General features: G+C 37.4%; 2 protein-coding genes across 4 annotated transcripts; both read right to left on the minus strand.

The window, feature by feature from the left end:
- Nucleotides 1–287: 287 nt before the first annotated feature.
- LOC132254157 (G-type lectin S-receptor-like serine/threonine-protein kinase SD2-5) lies at nucleotides 288–1445 on the minus strand. Its single transcript, XM_059738833.1, has 2 exons — nucleotides 1308–1445; nucleotides 288–791 (listed from the first exon to the last, which is right to left on the minus strand). The coding sequence occupies exons 1-2, from the start codon at nucleotides 1443–1445 to the stop codon at nucleotides 288–290; spliced, it is 642 nt and encodes a 213-aa protein (XP_059594816.1).
- Nucleotides 1446–14088: 12643 nt separating this feature from the next.
- LOC100258115 (sucrose-phosphatase 1) lies at nucleotides 14089–19502 on the minus strand. 3 transcript variants are annotated; one of them, XM_010654940.3, is made up of 10 exons: nucleotides 19257–19476; nucleotides 18965–19043; nucleotides 18569–18638; nucleotides 18192–18491; nucleotides 17915–18016; nucleotides 17551–17745; nucleotides 17108–17398; nucleotides 15938–16121; nucleotides 14491–14537; nucleotides 14089–14408 (listed from the first exon to the last, which is right to left on the minus strand). In XM_010654940.3, exons 3-10 carry the CDS (start codon nucleotides 18626–18628, stop codon nucleotides 14313–14315), a joined length of 1275 nt encoding a protein of 424 aa, XP_010653242.1. In that variant the 5' UTR covers nucleotides 18629–18638; nucleotides 18965–19043; nucleotides 19257–19476; the 3' UTR covers nucleotides 14089–14312. The 3 variants fall into 3 exon arrangements, with proteins under 3 accessions (XP_010653242.1, XP_002269810.1, XP_059594879.1); XM_002269774.5 differs by lacking the exon at nucleotides 18965–19043 and having other exon boundaries at nucleotides 19257–19502; XM_059738896.1 differs by having other exon boundaries at nucleotides 18965–19500.
- Between the last annotated feature and the right edge of the window lie 967 nt (nucleotides 19503–20469).

Here is a 20469-nt window from a genome sequence, read left to right on the forward strand (position 1 = left end):
GGCCAACTACGTCTAAACAGAAAGAGTGAAATGATTATTTCTTTACTTTCTTATTGAATAAAGGTAATAAAGACCTACGTACTTACTTCTATGGGAGTCCCTTTTCTCACCTGGGTCCTGACAGAATAGAAGGCAGCACAGGAGAGGCAAAGCCCACATTATTCTCCCTACCATGAACAGCTTCAGTCGCTCCTCGTCCTGATGAATTAAAGAAGTTGTAGTCCAGATTATCTTCAACATCGATCACCCCCTCCAAGACCTTGATGACCATCGACATAGAAGGCCTTCTACCATGCAGCAAGCCTCATCATCTCCACAGCTTCTGCTCCATGTAACTGCATGTCCTCACTGTACTTATCAACCAAATCCAACATCTGATCTTCCTCAGCCTTTTTCTTAAAAAGACGTAACAAATGTTTATCCTCCTCGGGCTGAGAGTGATCCAAATTTCTTCGCCCACACAAAATTTCCAAAGTCACAATACCAAAGCTGTAGACGTCCACTTTCTCTGTGATGGCGGAGCTCAGCCATTCATGAGCCAAATATCCTGGAGTTCCTCTCAAGGTTGTAACAACTTGGCTTTGGTCCCTGTCCATTAGCTTGGACAGTCCGAAATCGGAAACTTTTGCATTGAAACTTTCGTCTAAAAGGATGTTTTGGGGTTTAATATCTAAGTGGATGATTTTCTGTCTGCATTCTTCGTGACGATAGGATAGACCCTTTGCTATATCCAGGATGATCTTCCTCCTTGTTTGCCAATCAAGAGCAAGCTCTTTGTTTCTGTGGAAGATCTATTTATCCAAGGAGCCATTACACATATATTCATAAACTAAGCATCTATTTGACTTGTTGGCACAGTATCCAACCAGTCTCACCAATTTTTAATTAATTTCCCCAAAGCGAATTTGGAAAAAAGTGAAAATTTCAATGACCCATGTAGGCTTGCACTCCTGATCAAATAAAGGCCTATCAAATATCTACGTCACAAAATCCAGTTTATATATACAAGAAAAAGGAGAATTAGTGATGAAATTTTAATATAAGAAGAAAAAAAAATTGGTCACCAAATGTATCTATTAGCAACAAAATTTAGAAATCATCTCAGTGTTTGTTACATACAATCATTTTATAGACGCAAATGAACCTTTTATCCGTTAAACATATATATTGAGGAGAAGAAATTGTGTGAATAAGTTATTCATAAAATAATTTGTAATAAAATTCTAAATTAGTATTGTTATTTTTTTTTCACAAGATATATATTTTAGTGATAAAATATGTTATTCAATTTTTCATGCTAGAATTACTTCAATACCAGGGAAGTATGCAAGAGGCTTAAGGTCTTTGATAGAGGACCATTGGGTAACAAGGTCCACAAAGTGTTGGACCATGGCAACATCGTTACGTGTTATAATGATGTCATCAACATACATAAGAGGATACATAGTTTTTCTAGTAGTGTTGAGGAAAAATAGAGAGACATCAACATGAAAATTCTAAGATTCTAAGGTGGCAAGAAACTTATAGAGCTCATGGTACTAGGCACGTGGTTCCTACTTGAGGTCATGGATAGCCTTACAAAGCTTGCACACATAAGATGGATAATTTGGATCAACATAGCCTAGTGGTTAAGCCATATATAAGTCTCCTATAAGATAGCCTTGAAGAAAGGAGTTGGTGACAATCCAATTAACATAGAGACCACCCATGACTAACAACAATATTAAGAACCGGACACAATGGCAAACTTGACCATTGAACAAAATATATCATGATAGTCAACTTACCATGCGTATTTGGAGCTACTGGTCGAGAGATTCGATGATTTGAGATATACCCTTCTGCCTAGAGCGTAGAACCAGTTTGCTGATGCCTTAGCTACTCTGGCTTCCATGATTGACATTCCTGTCGATGCCACTGTTCGCCCATTATTGATCGAGTCGAGATCTGCTCCTGCATACTGTTGTCTGATTGAGAATAAGGAAATAGACGATGGTCTGCCTTGGTACCATGACATATATCACTTTCTGAGACTTGGCGTATATCTTGAGGCCACCACGACCAAGGATAAGAGAGCACTGAGACAATTAGCCGCCTGATTCGTGATTTGTGGCAAGACATTGTATAGACATTCAGCTGACGGGATGTTACTATTGTGCTTAGATAGAGCTTCTACCGATAGAGTGATGAGAGAGGTACATGCGGGAGTTTGTGGACCACATATGGGAGGACATATGTTGGCCCGTAAGATCATGGGGACTGGTTACTTCTAGTTGACCATGGAGATAGATTGCTGCCAGTTTGTTCAGAGATGTCCCGAGTGTCAGATACAAGGAGATCTCATTCATGTGCCGCCCTCCGAGCTGCATGTACTGACTTCACCATGGCCATTTTCCATATGGGGTATTGATATCATCGGGAAGATTTCACCGAAATCTTCCAGTGGTCATGAGTTCATCCTGGTCGCCATCGATTACTTCACCAAGTGGGTAGAGGTCGCTTCGTATGCGAGATTGACATCATCTGGAGTTGCTAGTTTCATCAGATCACACATTATCTGTCGTTATGGAGTCACTCATGAGTTGATTTCGGATAGAAGGGTACATTTTAGGGCAGGGGTGGACACATTGGTGCAGCGATATAGCATCCGACATCATAGGTCGTCTGCGTACAAGCCGTAGACGAACGGGGCAGTAGAGGCCGCGAATAAGAATATCAAGAGGATATTACGGAGGATGGTCGAGACTTCTCGGGATTGGTCAGAGAAGCTCCCATTTGCATTGTGGGCTTATCGGACTTTTTTCTCACCTCTACAGGCGCCACACCCTACTCATTGGTATATGGCATGGAGGCGGTGCTACCCGTTGAGATTGAGATGGGTTCGTTGAGAGTAGCACTAGAGCAACAGATCCCCAAGGCAGATTGGGCTCAGGCTCGATTTGATCAGCTAAATCTCCTAGATGAGAGGAGATTGAGAGCAGCAGACCATGTTCGTGCGTATCAGAGGAAGATGGTCCGCGCTTTCAAAAAGCGGGTCAAGCCCAGACCATTACGGATAGGTGACTTGGTTCTGAAAGTCATCAAGGGATTGATCAGAGATCCTAGATGGAAGTTCAGACCCAACTGGAGCGGACCTTATTTCGTCAGGGAGTTGACCCTAGATGGCGCCGCATGGTTGATGGATTTAGATGGAAACCGATTCTCAGAGCCGACCAATGTGGATCAGCTAAAGAGGTACTATGTTTGAGACCATGGTCGCAAAATGGGTGGCCATCATTTCGGTTAGCCATTACCTTGTTATTCCCTTTTGATACATAGTCCGTTGCTAGCCCATTGAGCCTCACATGCGTATTATAACTTTTCTTTCTTATCGCCTTGCTCACATTTTCACACCGGGATAGGGGCCCTTTAATGTATGCATGCATTGCTTGGGGGTTTCATGAGCCTTGGACCTAGGGGCATGTTTTTTCACATTATCTTTTCCTATCACTACACCTCTGCACTTTCATCTCATCTTGTTGGTTGTGCTTCTCTCTTCTTCCTTATCCTATCTACTACTTGTTTGTTTCATATTTCTCTTCACCATGAGTGGTGATCTCCTTCAGTTCATCACATGGAGGATAGCCACATCATTTCCACCGTCTATCTCGCGGACACTGGTTTAGAGATTCTTAGTTTGAGAAGGTCATCTGGCCAGAGAGAGTTTGTTTGTTACCTTAGCACTTGGGAGTGTGTCTATTTTTTATTGATGATTTGGGGTTCATTTGTTCATGTTCAGGGTACGCGTATTTGTATATATGTAAAAAAATAAATAAATAAATAAAATAAAATAAAATAGTGCATGTGTGTATGTGCATAGTGTTCTCGATCATTGAGTATGTATATTGATGTTTGGGGGTCATTTTTATCGAGTATGTTTGTTATTGGGAGTTCGTATGTGAGCTCTCTGAGATCCCATGTTATTTGTATTGCTTTGTCATATCTATTTGTGAGAGAGATGAGTGACCTTCTCCTAAAGACTCCGAGTCATTGTCCTTTCCATCATTATATTCATTATTGATGTGACTTCACTTCATGTTTGATCTGAGTCGATCACCACCTTTCTTCACATATTCATTGTTTCGCTGTCATTTTTATCGTTGCTTGTGATTCATCTCATTCCCTTCACATCTTATTCTCTCCTTACAGCAACCCATCTTGGGTTCGATATTCACTTCGCATCATCATTACACATATCACTATCAATTCATTTTGCTTCATTTGTCTCCTTATCGACATCATATTCACGTTAGGCATCCTCAAGTCCATGGCTCATGGGATTCACTATACACGTTGCATTTCATATATGAGGGCATGGTTTTTTTTATCATCGGGTATTTGGGCCTAGTTTCCTTTCATTTTTACTACCCTATCACCTTAGTCTACGTTACGTCCCGTGTCTTAAGACCACCCTGAGGCCATAGGATCAGATGTCATCTTTGACAGCCTCTACTTGGATAGGTGTTTGAGATCTGGTTGACATTTAGATATCGTCATGCTTTTTCTTTTGGGAGTTGCCTCTTTGATGTGTAGGACTGATTCAGTTGTGTTCAGATTACCGGGATCGTGAGTTTGATGATGATTAACTTGGTGTCACCTGATTTTTGACCTATCGTACCTCTGGTGCCACACCGGGGGCATATCCCACTTCATTTAGAGGTTTATGGATCCTCACAGACTTGCACGATCATTATCACTTACTGGATGCTCACTGAGACATGGACATGATCGTTACCTTACGGAGCCTTCGAGATCCATTTAGCTAGGTCCGCATTTCTCGACACTTGGATGTCATCATGCCTCTCCATCTGGGAGGTACATCTTGGATATATGTGCATGATTCAGTTATGGATTCGGACGACCAGTGTTACATGTTCGATGATAGATGATTTCATGTCGCTCGATTTCTGACCTGTTGTGCATCCGATGCCCATATTGGGGCATATTTCCGTTTCGGATGAGATTTACGGATGTTCACGGAGGTCACGTGCTCGACGATAGATGATCTCATGACACTTGTTCTTTTGACCTGTCACACATCCGATGCCATATTGGGGCATATTTCCGTTTTGGATGAAATTTACGGATCTTCACGGAGGTCACGTGCTCGACGAATGATGATTTCATGTCATTTGTTATTTGGACCTATCGTGCACCCGATGCCATACTGGGGCATATTTCCGTTTCGGATGAGATTTATGGATCTTCACGGAGGTCACATGCTCGGCGATAGATGATTTCATGTCATTTGTTCTTCGGACCTATCGTGCACCCGATGCCATACTGGGGCATATTTCCGTTTCGGATTGAGATTTACGGATTTTCACGGAGGTCACGTGCTCGACGATAGATGATTTCATGTCACTTTTTTTTTTCTGACCCGTCCCACATCCGATGCCATACTGGGGCATATTTTTGTTTTGGGTAAGATTTACGGATCTTCGCGGAGGTCACATGCTTGATAGTAGATGATTTCATGTCGGCCGATTTCTAACTTGCCATACGTTTGATGCCATACTGGGGCATATTACCGTTCTGGATGAGATTTACAGATCTTGGTGGAGTTGCGTGCTTATTCCCATTCGCGACACGTACATCGGGACGATGATCTATTCGCTATCTTTACGATGATTCCTCAGTGGAGCCTCTCGGGAGTTGCCCAGTTAGGCCTGCTTCTTGACACTTAGATGTCATCAGGCTTTCCTCCCGGGAAACGCCTCTTTAATCTATAGGTATGATTCAGTTATAGACATGGATGACTTGGATCGCGCATTCGATGATGGATGATTTGAGCTCATTTGATTTTCCTGACTTGTCACGTTTTTTATGCCACACTAGGGCATATTCCTCATTTTGGTTAGGATTTGTAGATTCCCCACTAATTTGCATGATCATCCCCGGTTATGAGATACACATTGGATTGATGATTCGATTTCATTGTGTCCTGATACTCTGTGAAGCCTCTTTGGAGCCTTTCAGCCAGATTCACATTTTCTGATATAGTCGTGATTCCTGGACAGAGTTATCTCAGGCGCGTGGATTCCCGCGTCCCCATTTTAGCGGGGTACATGCTAGATCCTTTGTACGTCCCCATGGAGTTATCCTTGAGCCATCAGGATAGATCAGGTACATCTGATACCATACTGGGGCATATTCTCCTCATTTAGCTATGGAGGTGATCATTCCCTCACGGGTCTGTTACAGTTTTCATTACTCGGTCGAGAGATATTGCACTTGCTTCATTGGTCACTATTCTTGTGCTTTTCGTCGAGATGAGCTTTCAGTGGAGCACGATGTTTGGGTTTGGATCGCCCCATTGGCCAAGACTATTCAGTAGATGGTTAAGTCGAGATCATGGTGTGTCTCTTACCATACTACTCCCTGAGACTATCGGATTATCCGTTCGAGATGACAATGGGTCCTTCAGGCAAAGCATTATGAGTTAGAGGAGTTCGGCTCATTACAACACTCTGGCAGACCTCGTGATTTCTTCGGGCAGGTCCTAAGACTGTGTTCACCGTCGACCTGATCATTCTAACTAGCTAGTAGAGTGTTTTTTGGGGCTCATAGAGTCTCTTTCAGACCCTTCCAGCGGATTGAGATTTGTAGCAGCATGCCACACTGGGGCATATTTCCCTCTCATCATTTCCTTGTAGTTCGGCGTTCAGAGCCACCATCACTTTTTAGTTTCGACGTTCAGAGCCATCATCATCACTTCCTAGTTTGACGTTCAGAGTCACATTCTCAGTTTCGGCATTCAGAGTCATCATCAGTTTTTAGTTTTGGCGTTTAGAGCCATCACTGTCGCATTCTCGGTTTCAGTGTTCAGATTCTTCATCACTTCCCAGATTAACGCTCAGTCACATTTTCAGTTTTGGCGTTTAGAGCCATTACTGTTGCATTCTCGGTTTCGGCGATCAGAACCATCATCACTTCCTAGTTTGACGTTCCGATTTGCGTTCCCGATTTTAGCGATCAGAGCCACCATCCATTCACAGTTTCAGCATTCAGAGCCATCGTCATCACTTCTTAGTTTGACGTTTAGAGTCACATTCCCAGATTGGCGTTCAGAGCCATCATCGCATCTTTAGTTAGAGTTCAGAGCCATCACTTCCCGGTTTCAGTGTTCAGAGCCATTCTCATCTCACCTTCGTTTGGCGTTCAGAGCCATCGTCATCACTTCCTAGTTTGATGTTTAGAGTCACATTCTCGGTTTTGGCGTTCAGAGCCATCATCGCATCTTCATTGGCGTTCAGAGCGATCGTTATCACTTCTCAGTATCGGCGTTCAGAGCCATCATCATTACTTCCTAGTTTGACGTTCCTATTTGCGTTCCCGATTTCGGCGATCAAAGCCACCATTCATTCACGGTTTCGGCATTCAGAGCCATTGTCATCACTTCCTAGTTTGACGTTCAGAGTCACATTCCCGTTTTTGGCGTTCAAAGCCATCATCGCATCTTCATTAACGTTCAGAGCCATCGTTATCACTTCTCAGTATCGGCGTTCAGAGCCATCATCATCACTTCTTAGTTTGACGTACAGATTTTCGTCCCCGATTTCGGCGTTCAGAGCCATGTTTCGCTTCGTTCGATGTTCAGAGCCACCATCAACTCCTAGTTTTGGCGTTTAGAGCCATTGTTAGTTTTTCGTTCGGCGTTCAGAGCTGTAGTTCACTCATCAGTATCAGCGTTCAGGGCCATCGTCGAATTTTTAGTTTCGACGTTCAGAGCCACTACATATCATTCGTTTTGACGTTCAGAGCCACATCTTCGTTCTGTGTTCAGGGCCATTATCTGTTTATTATTGTTATTATTATTATTATTATTATTATTATTATTATTATTATTATTATTATCATTATCATTATTTAGTGTTCCGAGTCGAGGTTTTAGTTCAACACTCAGAGTCCTCATGTCTATCTTTTGTTCGATTCATCACCATTTTACTCCGTTATGGCGTTAAGAGCCATTAGGCACACTCATTCGAGCCTTTTGAGTCATTTCTTTCCTTTAATTTTGGCGTTTAGAGCCACTGTTCTATTTGACGCTCAACGCCACTACCACATTTTTTTCTGTTAGTTTGGCGTTCAGAGCCACTTTTCATACCCATTCATGCATTTTGAGTCATCATCTTTCTTAGTTTCGGTGTTCAGAACCACTGTCCTATTTGGCATTCAGTGCCACCGTCATTCTCTAGTTTGGCGTTCAGAGCCATTGTACACATTCGTTCGAGGACCGTGAGTCACCATCTTTCCATGTTTTGACGTTCAGAGTCCTTTCTCCTTGACCGTATCGTTCAAGGTCACAACCCTGGCGTTCGTATTCGCCGACATCATACGTCTTGCCTCCATGGCTTTACACCTATCCTCGTTTTCCTCACCGCGTTACCCTGTGCTTATCGCTTATCCGTCATTGCTCTTCCAGAATTCTCTTTTCATTGCTCCTGGCACGGTCCTTTGAGTTTATGACACATACTTCGGTCATTACGTTGGACACCCTACGCTTGGCACTTCCATGTAGTTCTCTTAGGGCAGTCCTCTCGAGACACGTTCGTTCTTATGCTCCAAAATGGTTCAACCGTTACTCATCTGTGGTATGGTACTTCGAGTCACTTTTGGAGATGTCTTAGAGAGAGTCTAAGTCCTTAGTGTAACTTCAGAGTCATTTTAAGACATCCTTCTCTTTTAGGACTAGAGCCTTTATGTTCGTCCATTGACATGAGTAATTCACTAGTGTTCCTTTTGGGGGTCTCCTTTGTTCTTCGATAGAGCTCATTTCATCCCACTCATTACTCACACTTACTTTTCACTTTAGTGTTCATATGCCTTACACTCATGAGCTCTACCGAAGAGGGGCATATTTGTAGACCCCCTTTGAAGAGCCAAGGGATTTTAGTTTTTTTATATATAGCATTAGAAAAGCTAGCAGCTGGCTGTAGAATGAGTGGGGGCCGGTTTCCTCAAGTGCTGAAGGGCTGCATGGGATCACAAACCACCTACCTCTATGCTCATGATGAGATGTTCTGATCATAGGACAACAGAGTGGGTGAAAGTTGGACTAAAAAATGGGTGAGTTAGCGGATTTGGGGGGATATAGAGGGAAAAAGAAAAAAAAAACGAGGATGGCAGGGAGAGAGAGAACCAGGGGGAGCTAGCTTGGGGGAGCAAGCTGGTTGTTGGGAAGCTTTCACGAGTTCCAGGTGAGTCCCTTTCGAGTTTAATACGTTTCTTTCTCTCGGTATCTGGCATCATTTCTTTGTTGACCCATGGGTAATATTTTATCAATCTTGTTGTGGACATCTCGGATTATTTGGTTTTGAGTTTGAATGTAGTAGGCTGCATGTACACGCCCCGTCTTTGTTTTCTCCTGTAAATAGTTGGCCCTCCATTTTAGTTTGTTTAATGCTTGAGGGTTGTATCGAGTTTGTTCATCCTATTTGAGCCTTTGATGAGTTTTGTGAGGTTCTACAAAGATCTCCAAGCCATCGCCGACGCTTGTAGCGATGACCCCCGCACCTCCGGCGTCGCGGGCGGTCCTAGCTCCGGCGGCCATGGCGCCCTTGCTGGGGAGCTCCTTATTGAAGACAATGCCCAGGTGGGGCATTTAGTCTTGATAGGCTTGAGGGTTAATGGGCTAGGGTTGCTAGTTTGGGCTTGGTGGAGATGGAGCCCAAAGTTTTTTTTTTTTTAATGATGGACTTGGGCTTATGATAGAGATGGGGCCCAAAGCCCCATTATTATTATTATTATGCTAGTTTGGGCTGGGTCGAGATGGAGCCCAGAGCTCTTTTTAATGTTGGACGTGGGCTTAGGCTTATGGATTGAGCTCTTTTAATGTTGGACGTGGGCTTGGGCTTATGGACTTGGGTTTATGATATCATCATTATTAATTATTATTATTATATTTACTATTATTATTATTATTATTAACTATTATCATTATTATTATTATTATTAGTATATTTACTATTATTATTATTATTATTAACTATTATCATTATTATTATTATTACTATTACTATTATTATTATTATTACCATAGTCATTATTATTATTAATTCAATTTTCCAAATCTTATTATTGTTATTATTATTATTATTATTATTATTAATTCAATTTCCCAAATCTTATTATTATTATTATTATTATTATTATTAATTCAACTTTCAAAATCTATATTCTCGTAGTTTAATTTCTCAAAGTTCATTTCTTATTAATTCAACTTTCAAAATCTATGTTCTCGCAGTCCGATTTCTCAAAGTTCATTTCTTATCATTACTATTATTATTAATTCAACTTTCAAAATCTATATTCTCGCAGTTTAATTTCTCAAAGTTCATTTCTCATCATTACTATTATTATTAATTCAACTTTCAAAATCTATATTCTCGTAGTTTAATTTCTCAAAGTTCATTTCTTATCATTACTATTATTATTAATTCAACTTTCAAAATCTATATTCTTACAGTTTAATTTCTCAAAGTTCATTTCTTATCATTGTTATTATTATTAATTCAACTTTCAAAATCTATATTCTCGCAGTCCGATTTCTCAAAGTTCATTTCTTATAATTACTATTATTACACATTCAACTTCCAAAATCCATATTCTCATAGATCAATTTCCTAAAGTTCATTTCTCATCTTCTTTGACAAATTTCAATTTAATTACCGAAGCTCTAATCTTTTAAAGTTAATTCCAAGTACTCCAATTTTCAAATAAACTCCAATAATCCAGTTTTCACTCGAATAGTTTTAATCCCATTTCAGTTCCTAAATAATCTTCTGGTCTTCTTGATTTTACATAAGCAATAATGATACCTTCATAATTCTAAAACATGGGATTTGTGAGATTAGTTCGTGGACAATAAATCGGGCTTTGGTGGGGGGGAGGCCCTATGTTTGATCCCTATTGACTGTCAACTGTTTGTGCTTAATATATTTTGCTTGATCTTCATTTTGCACTCCGATATGCATGAGTTATAATTTGTATTCGTTAATTGTGTACTAATCTCGTTTCTTGATAATGCATTATGACTTGTGGCCCAGGTATGCATACATTTTCGTTTTGATCATTCTCTATGCATGTTCTGATTTTCATATGTGCATGATTTGACTTAGGCATCCATTGACTTTCTTATTGATTGCCACGACGGCTTCATCCTAATAGTAGAGGCCCGACTTTAGGGACTTAGAGGGGTGCTACGGTCCGTACCGTACCTTCCCGATAAGTAACCTGACCCCCGAGCCCGATCAAGTTTTTCCAAAACAAGGAGTCACACTTAGGGTTTTCTTTGTTATTTTGTTTACCCTTTTAAATATAAAACAAAAATAAGTGGCGACTCCAAGTCATTTTTAATCAACAAATCAATTTTTCAAATAAAAATCGAGCTCGCCATCGAGTGGGAAACGCATGAGCCGAAATGCAAGGTCCACATTGTGATTCTACTATTTTGATTTGTTAAAATTTTTAATTTTTTATTATAAAATAGAAAATAAAATATATTTCTCATAAAGAATTTGTATTTAATTATTTATATTAATTTTATTAAAAAATAAAAAAAATCATATCTTAACATAAAAAACAATGATACATCCTTCTCACTATAGTGGTATTTTTAATACATATTAGTGTTATTTTTTTCATAAAAGAGTGATATATATATTTTTTTTTCAGAAAATTAAAGAAAAGTGATACATCATTCTCATCATACTGATATTTTTAATATATTTTAGTGTTACTTTTTTCATAAAAGAGTGGTACCTTTTTTTTCCTAGAAAAGTGTGATATTCTTTTTTCCAAGAGTTATGTTGATGGATGTGTAACAAAAATTTTAATTTTTAACAAAATTAAGAGAAAATAATATAAGTGATTAAATACATTTTTTTAATGAATAATATATTTTATTTTTATTTTATATAAATAAACAATTTTAAATTTTAACAAAGCAAAATGTTATAGGTTAAAACCACAACCAAGTTTTTATATTCTTTAATTAAAAATGTTAAATATTTTAACCAAAAAAAAAAAATTAAACCACGGTCAATTCTGATTTTTCACATGAAAATTTTAAAAATATTAAAAATGTAATAAAATTTATAAAATAAAAAATTTTGTGTTTTGGGAATATAAAAAATCTTATGTCCTAAATCTCTAAATGTGTTCTTATATATTTATTTTTATATTAAATATGTTCTTATTAATAATTTATTATATAGTATTATTTTATGTTTAAAATGTTCATAAATAATTAAAATAAATAAATATGAAAATATAAAATTGTGGAAATTTTTGAAATTTAAAATTTTTTATGAAGCCAACATATTAAAAAAAAATGTGGAAGTATTGTGGAGGAAAAATAAAAATAAAAAGGAAAAATCATATGACATGATTGGTTGCCTCAATTTTTTTAAAAAAAATATTAATCATAACGAGTGATGAGTGATGTAAAAGTACCCAAAAAAAAAAGGTGACAATTAGTCATTGGAATATGGATGGTGAGGGATAGAGGCTAGTTTTGGCATGTTAAAGATTTTTTACTATTTTAGTGCATATTTTGAGGGTTATTTTCCCCAATTTCAAAAAATAAAAAGTAAAAAGTCAAAGTTTCAAAAAAATTATTTATTTTTAAATAACACATTATTACATGATTCTCCCTTTACAAAATTACATTAAGCCTATCCACAGACCTTTTTCCGTTTCTCGTATATGATAGGGTATTTTATAAACAAGTAGAGGACCTCAATTACTCTACCCACGTTTTAGAAACCCAACTCATGTTCTACAAACTCATTTTAGTAGTTCCTTCATGCTTACAACTCCTCAAGTGCTATGTGTTTCACACACTTTTACCTTTCAAATGATCCATGCATTTTTGCAACACAACCCCATGCCTATCGATGAATAGGAAGTTACATCTCCATGCATCAGTTGCACTCATGTCTGTTTGAAAAATAGCCCCAGACATCTTAATAACTACACTCACATGTCAGCCATGAGCCTGAGCTTTATGTCTCAACCAACCAACCTCAGGTCTGCATGCCTTAGCTAGCCAACCTCGCATGTCTTAATTGCATACATCAGTTGCACTTGTATGCCTTGCCAAGCCAACACTTGCTTATGAGAACCTTTTATCATATGTTGCAAGGTATCATGACCTTGTCCAAGGTTTACACATAAAGCATTGTCCACATGCCACCCATGCACGAAGTTGCCAACATCCTGCTTTGTCTCAACCATGCAACCCACATCGTTAGATGTCTTGTTCCGCTCACGGCTCTACGTCCACTCTCCCATGCCTTGCCCAAGTCATTATGCACTTGGGCGAGTACAAGCCCTAACATTGCCTTGTGCTTGTTCGTGGAGAGTCTAGGTGTGCCTTGGATGTGCCCCCACACCATGCTTTAGCTTATACCCTTTGGTTACTCCCAAGTGAACAACCTCCAACCCACCTTTCAAAGAACGTTCTAAGTTTAAGCACCAACAATCAACACTTGTCATATCAAACCCAAATGGTGTGCCGATACCATTGCTACATGTCATGCCCATAGGTCATGCAATGTTGATAATATTGTGTGCACTTGCAGCACCGTCCACTGCCCACCATGCACGCCCTTGCTACAACTCGTGCTACTCAACCCGCTTTGATCCATCAAGGCTGACTGAGCCAAGTTCCCATCAATGCACATCACCAGCCGCATACTACGCCACGAATATGTTTTCTTAGCCACATCACCTTGTTTATGTTTGGGCATGCCACCACCAACATGCCCTGGGCCGTGGGCACAAGGAAATATTTTTATTCAGTATTTTAATAAAAATTAAAATATAATGACTATCTTAAAAACTATTGTATTAAAGATATGAACATGCTGTGAAAACTTTGATATTGCATATAAATATATAGTAACTTCAAAAAAAAAAAACTGAACAATCTCATCCTCGCCCCATAAGCAAAAGCTTTCAAATACTAAACAATCTGAGTATCACCATCATCCCAAGTACTATGTAAGCTTTCAACTACTGTAAATATGCTCCACACAACCAATCTAATGGTATGGCTTTCCCTTTATTAAGCAGAAAAATAGGATCAGGAAAACATGTGAAGGAATATAACCAGAGCCCTTATCATAAATCTCCACTTGATAATTATTTCATAGATGGTGATAAAAGGACTAAGGATTACCAAAAATAAATCACCATCATCAGATTTTGCATTTATTCTAATAGAAGGATATTTATGGTGTAGTACTAGATCTCGGAGTCTATGGAATCTAGAAAAGCCAATTTGTTTGATCTTTAGCACCTGAGCCTTCCAGCCATGTCTGATGCACATGCATCCAAGTGAAACCATCCGAAAGACTTGCCGCCTGAAATCAACAAATCAATCAATACAAGACCAACCAAATGCACCTCAGTTGGATGTCATTGCATTGTGATCTAAAATCTTACCCTGGACCTTAATATAACCGTGGTCATGCAACACTGCCATTCTTCACCTACAAAATTTTGGTACTTGTTAGAGGACATCAGATAAATTACAATGATGAGACATCCTTCTGCATTAACTTGGAAAACTATACTGAATTTTTCCCATTATTTCTACAAATACTTTATAGCATGTGTTGGAGTTGGGTTTGGGCTGACCCAACCTGACCCAGTAAATGAGAAAATGGGAGAGCAGTTTTTGGGAATTTTAAAACTATCCAAAAACTACCACTATTAAAAAAAAAAAATGGTTCTCGTAATTATAGTTTCATTCACGACTTGAGGCAAGAAAATTAGTCAGTGAAACAACCAATCGGGATTCTTGGGTATCTCAAAAGGTAACCTGAAAGCCTTAGTTTACATCAGCATGGTTGACCAATGACACTGTTTACCAATAATGAGAGATCTGCAGGTATTGCTCCTAGGTTTAAATAAAACCTTGGAAATGAAAATATTGAAATAGCTTAATGGCTAATGCAAATGCATCATCATGATTGGGGTGTCAGTATGCTATTCTTAAGTTTTTGCTCCACAGAACATGAAAAGGAAATGGATAACCAGCCTACTTCAAGTTCCTTCAGCAATTTAATTAATTTTCCAATTCATTCAACAAATGGACATGAGTCCCAAAAAATGCATCTCTTTTCTAAAATTAATATAAAATAACATAAATATAACAAACAAATAAAATAAAAGAAGCAGGTAGGCAGATCAAGATGCACAGAAATTAAAGCATATAATCTAGAAAACATTTAATAACCAATAATTGCTCTTTTCTCCACATTTACATGCTTGTAACAATCTGCCAACAGGTTTTAAACATACAAACAAAAACAAAAAAAACAAAAAAAAAAAAAAGAGAAAAAAAGAAAGAAAAGAAAGGAAAAATGAGGAACAACTCAAACCAAAATTTAAAGACCATTCTACTGCACTTTTATAAGTTTGAGTAAAGCTGTATCCTTTTCTGGCATGCAACTATATAAGGTTCATTATTCTAGATTCAACTACCATCCCATCTACAAAGTTCAAAATAAAAATTAAATTAAATTAAATTAAATTAAAACATAACCACACTAACATCCCTAGCTCAACCATATTGAATTGATAAGGAATTGAACACCCAATTGATATAGATAGTTATCTATTTCTTATACAAGAAAACTTCAAATCATAGCATTACAAGGATAGAAAACTAAAAATGATAGCATTCCAGGAATGGGAAAGGCTTTCATGCCTTCTGTGAATTAACTATAGAAGAAAGAGCAAGGGTGTGTGTGTGTAGCAGAACAATGAAAGACACCAATACATCAACTAACTATTGAAGTAAATGCAACAAAACAATGGAGGGAAAGTGGGAAAGTGGGAAATAGCTGAAGTTAAAAAGACAATTTGTCAGAAAAATGGGCATTACCAGATAATTCCCACTTATCAAACTTCACTAGCCAAGTGTCTGAACTGATCTGTGCAGATGAAACCCGATCCACCCAGACCCGCAAGCTTTTTCTTTTGTCACCATAGCAGTTTTTCATTGCACTTATGCAATCATGAAGAGGTCGCTCAACACCAGATGGGTGAATAAAAACACCAGATGGATACTGTGGGATAAATAAAATAAAATTGAAAATTGGCAAGAAAGTATGAGATAGACTAGTTGAGAAGACACAGGAATGAATCAGTGAAACAAATGAGAAAGTTATCTGCAATTATAATGTTTGAAAAGCCCATAGCCAGTGTAGAATGGAAATAAGAAAGGTCAGAATCACAATTGTGTTCCAGGTCAATCAACAAGCTTTTCCTATTGGGGTTTGCAAACAATATACAATGTAAGCATGGATAGCCCTTAACATGTGGCTCAAATAAGGGGACGTTCTAGGTTCAATTCCATGAAACAACGAAGAAAGAAAAAATAACATTGCCCATTTAAGAGTATATGATCTAGGTATGAACAAGTGGCCACACAGATAGCTTCATTATTTATAGACAATTTCATTTTTTAATGTAATGATACAGTAAGAATATGAGGCCTCAAAAAAATTTCTTCAATTACTAGGTCTCCAAATTCTGCTAATTTTAATCCATACAAAAAAGTACATGGCAGAATGGGAGCCAGATGTATAATCTAACTCTTTTCATATGTCTACCAACTAAAAGGCTGTTAACAGGATGAGGGTCAGATCTGAATCCCATAGGTACAATCTGTCGAAATATCTTATATAATATTTGAGAAACATAGAACAACACTTATAATAGCACAAAATAGTCATCTTTATAAATCTAAACAGCTGGATTCAAGACCTTGGCAATATGATCAGATAATATAGCACAAATTAATCATTGTTCAAAATAGATATAGAAAAAAGCCATCAACATTTACTCATGTTCTTTTCACCTATAAATTTACATATTCAAACTATAGATACTCCAGTAAAATTTATGTACTCAAAACTCATGCATGCAAAAATGGAGATGTTTCTCCTGTAAAGAAGTCCTGGACAATGGACATTGCTCAAGAAAAATAAACCCGATAAGCTATATGGTTATAGACATGTTTAACTGAAGAGAAAAGGGATCTGAAACTTACACAAACTGCTTTCAGCTTTTCTAGAGACTGATCAGAATTCTCAACTTCTGCACGCCTCCATCTCTCATAGAACAAGTAAAATTTCACTATTTCATGACCAGGATTGGTGTCTTCCATCTTACATTCTGAGGAGCATTTCAGATCTCTTGGAGATGTATTTGGACCTAGGCTAAACTGACCAATTGCTTGTATGATCCCTGATGCACACCTTTCAGTTGCATGGATTATCTTAGGGTTATTTTTAGCATTTTCAGCATGCCACTGCAACAACTCTTCCTGGGCATTGCTCACCTACAAGTTAAAAAAAAAACAAAAATTAAAAAAATAAATAAACAAACAAATAAATAAAGTTTCAAAACAGAAAAATTTATAAAGACCACCTCACAATTTTAAACTATGATGTCAAAATTGAAATATAATGATGAACTAAGTGAACTACAAACCATGACCCCATAAACGTCAGGAATGCTGAAAAGTTCAGCATCATTTCCAGAGTCACCACAAACAAGAGTGTTATTTGGCAGTTTCCCCTCAGCCTTAAACTTCTTTAGCAAATATGCAAGAGCTTGTCCTTTTCCAGCACCTTGGGGTAATATATCCAAGTCCATCCCCCCACTGTAAATTATTTTGACATCCAACTGCCACAAACCAAGAAAAAATTGAAAGTTAAAGGAAAAGAAAAGAAGCTTCAGAAACATATGGTGACAAGATATAAGACGAATATACATTTATCTAAATACACACAACTTCAAAATAAAGTTAACAATTTTTATGCAACAAAATTCACACCCAAAAATTAAATCTTACCCCACGTTTTTCCAATAGTTCTGAAAGAGCCCTCATCACATCCCGAGCCTTATCTTTATCAACATAAAAGCTAACCTTGTGGGGTCGTTGCTCTGTTTCTGACTGCATTACCGCATAAACTTCAAATATAAGAAAATTGCAAAATGTATACACCATTTCTTTAATTGATCCAGTGTGTTTATACACTTTCAATTGCTTTCAAAAGATAAAGCCAATGCCTGTTATCAACCCAAAAATAACTCTTAACCAAAAAAATTATAATATGAATGAGCTATACCTGAAGTTTTAGTTCTGGAAACTTTCTTGTTTCCTCCATGACTATGTTCTTATCCCATTTCTGATTTAGAAATTGAACCCAACCATTATCCGGGACCATTGAGTTTCCATATGTTATCTCAGTTCCCACAGACATTATTGTTATATCCGGGGTTAACATGGGTTTCTCTTTCCTCAACTGTTTGTAAAGGGTAGGTGACCTTCCAGTTGAGAAAACTAGCAGAGAATCATGTCGATAGTTGGCTTCCCATAAGGCATTAAACCTAAGCAAAGAAAGATTCTCGGAATCGTGATGATCAACCTGCAAAAGCATAGAGTTCGTATGAAAATAAAATAAAACCACTGCAGTATTAGCATCAAAACAATTGCAAGACTCACCATTGTATGATCAAGATCTGAAACTATCATGAGACGAGCAGGATTGTTGAGGCGATCCATGATTCACCACCTAATCCAGTAATCATATAAGTGATCCATACCGGTCTAAAACAGTAAGCATAAAGACAAAATCCCAGAATTTACAAGTTATTTCTAAAAAATAAAAAATATAAAAATTTGAATTGTGATTGAGCAGCTTGAAAAATCTCTCCAAGAGCGCAGAAACAGAGGCATAAGAACCCGTCAATTTAATTTTGCCTTCAGGGATCACAAACCAAGCAGAAAACATCTTAATCTTATTCAAAATTTAAATTCATTTTCTGTTATTTTTCCACCATTAAAGCTCAAAATCCATAAGTTTCTTTCAAACAATTTACAACGGAAATACTGACTTACGATAGAAGAGCAGAATGAAAAATCCTTATACGAGCGCAGAAACAGAGCAATAAGAATCCATCAATTTTATAATCTCTTCCTGGACCATAAACAGAGAATAAAAATCTACGATTGAAAATTTTAATTCATCTTCCGTTCTTGCCACACTTTCTCGGAAACCAAACAGAACAAAGAGGATAAATAAAAACGAGTAGTATACGATGATGCAATACACCAAAATCTGGAGCCGCTAGAATTCCAGAAACCGCTAAAATGAATTCTACAAGAAATGGGAATTGAAAAAAAAAATTACCAGAAAAATGAAATTGGATTGAAAACTGGGGTTAGGGCAAAGGACAATTTTGTGGCTGGTGAGTAGATAAAAGGAGATGGAATCGTGGCAACTTTCGTGCATGTGAAGCCACGACATCAAATGGGGTTGGCCATAAAAGAATGCACGGAGATGAGCGCAAGTGTACTTCCCATCGTATATTCCATTAGAAATGCGTTTCTCACTCCGAAATTTGTCTGAATTTTTCCATTCCGATGACAATTTATCGGTTTGTCACTCTCGTGCCCCAACAAAATTTATATAGTCCAAGAAAAATCTAAGGAAAATATACATAAAAAATAAAAATAATAATTTAATAAATTATTTTAATATACTTTTTTAAAAATAATTTAACTTATTTTCTCTTGTATATATAAAGGAAATTTTTTTACTTTACTTAGTACTTTTTTTTTTTAACAAATAAAGTAATAAAAATTTACCACAACTTAAAAGAAATCCCTTATCTTTGAATGTTTTATTATATTTATGTATTTAATATCTTAACAATATTACATTTTTTTATTATGACTTAAAATAAATTTTATTAATTAATGGCATATAAAAAATAATATAAAGTTTTAAGTATAAGGTATTCGATTATTCTATCTATTACTTTGGGCCGCTATGATAGCCCAAGTGGATGGCCCATGGAGGGCTTGCCGAATATGGGGAGTTTGTAACCATCTAATCCTAACCGAATTACTCACCTATTTACAATTTATTTAATATTTAATTTCATGAAGGGAATTATGTAAGCATGCTAATTTACAAAACATAGAAAAAAAGAGATGCTGAAAAAGTCATTCAAATTTGCATGGAAAGTGCATTTTGGAAAAAATAATTTTTATTTTATGCATTTGATTACCGTATAGCTCACATTAAAAATCCAAGACTCCCATTAAAAATCCAAGACTCCCATTTAACTCTTTGGATGCTCACGACGGACTATTGACCACTGTCACCCACCTACTCCTAGGGTTCCACAAAATGCCTTTGAGGTCGCCCTCACCTTATGTTTTTTCCGTCTCTATTTTGGCTTGTTGTTAAAGCAATTGTTATTCATTAGATCCGTTACTCCCACTCACCATTTCTTCTCTTTTCAGTCAACTATCTTTTTTTCTATCATCCCTTCAAGCAATGGATTGTGTGAGCCCAATCCTGGACGTCGCCACTGTTTACAAAACTATCATAAATC

The sequence above is a fragment of the Vitis vinifera genome, chromosome 8 (assembly GCF_030704535.1).
Source record: "Vitis vinifera cultivar Pinot Noir 40024 chromosome 8, ASM3070453v1".
In the NCBI taxonomy this organism is placed as follows: Eukaryota; Viridiplantae; Streptophyta; class Magnoliopsida; order Vitales; family Vitaceae; genus Vitis; species Vitis vinifera.

What these genes read in the sequence shown, in the direction of transcription:
- LOC132254157 (XM_059738833.1), bottom strand. Translation starts at nt 1,445, where the DNA reads ATGTATCCTCTTATGTATGTTGATGACATCATTATAACACGTAACGAT. An exon ending in CATACTTCCCTGGTATTGAA is followed by an intron (nt 792 to 1,307) that starts GTAATTCTAGCA and finishes TTGGATAAATAG; the next exon opens with ATCTTCCACAGAAACAAAGA.
- LOC100258115 (XM_002269774.5), bottom strand. Translation starts at nt 18,628, where the DNA reads ATGGATCGCCTCAACAATCCTGCTCGTCTCATGATAGTTTCAGATCTT. An exon ending in CAGATCTTGATCATACAATG is followed by an intron (nt 18,492 to 18,568) that starts GTGAGTCTTGCA and finishes ATGCTTTTGCAG; the next exon opens with GTTGATCATCACGATTCCGA. An exon ending in TTCCAGAACTAAAACTTCAG is followed by an intron (nt 18,017 to 18,191) that starts GTATAGCTCATT and finishes GCGGTAATGCAG; the next exon opens with TCAGAAACAGAGCAACGACC.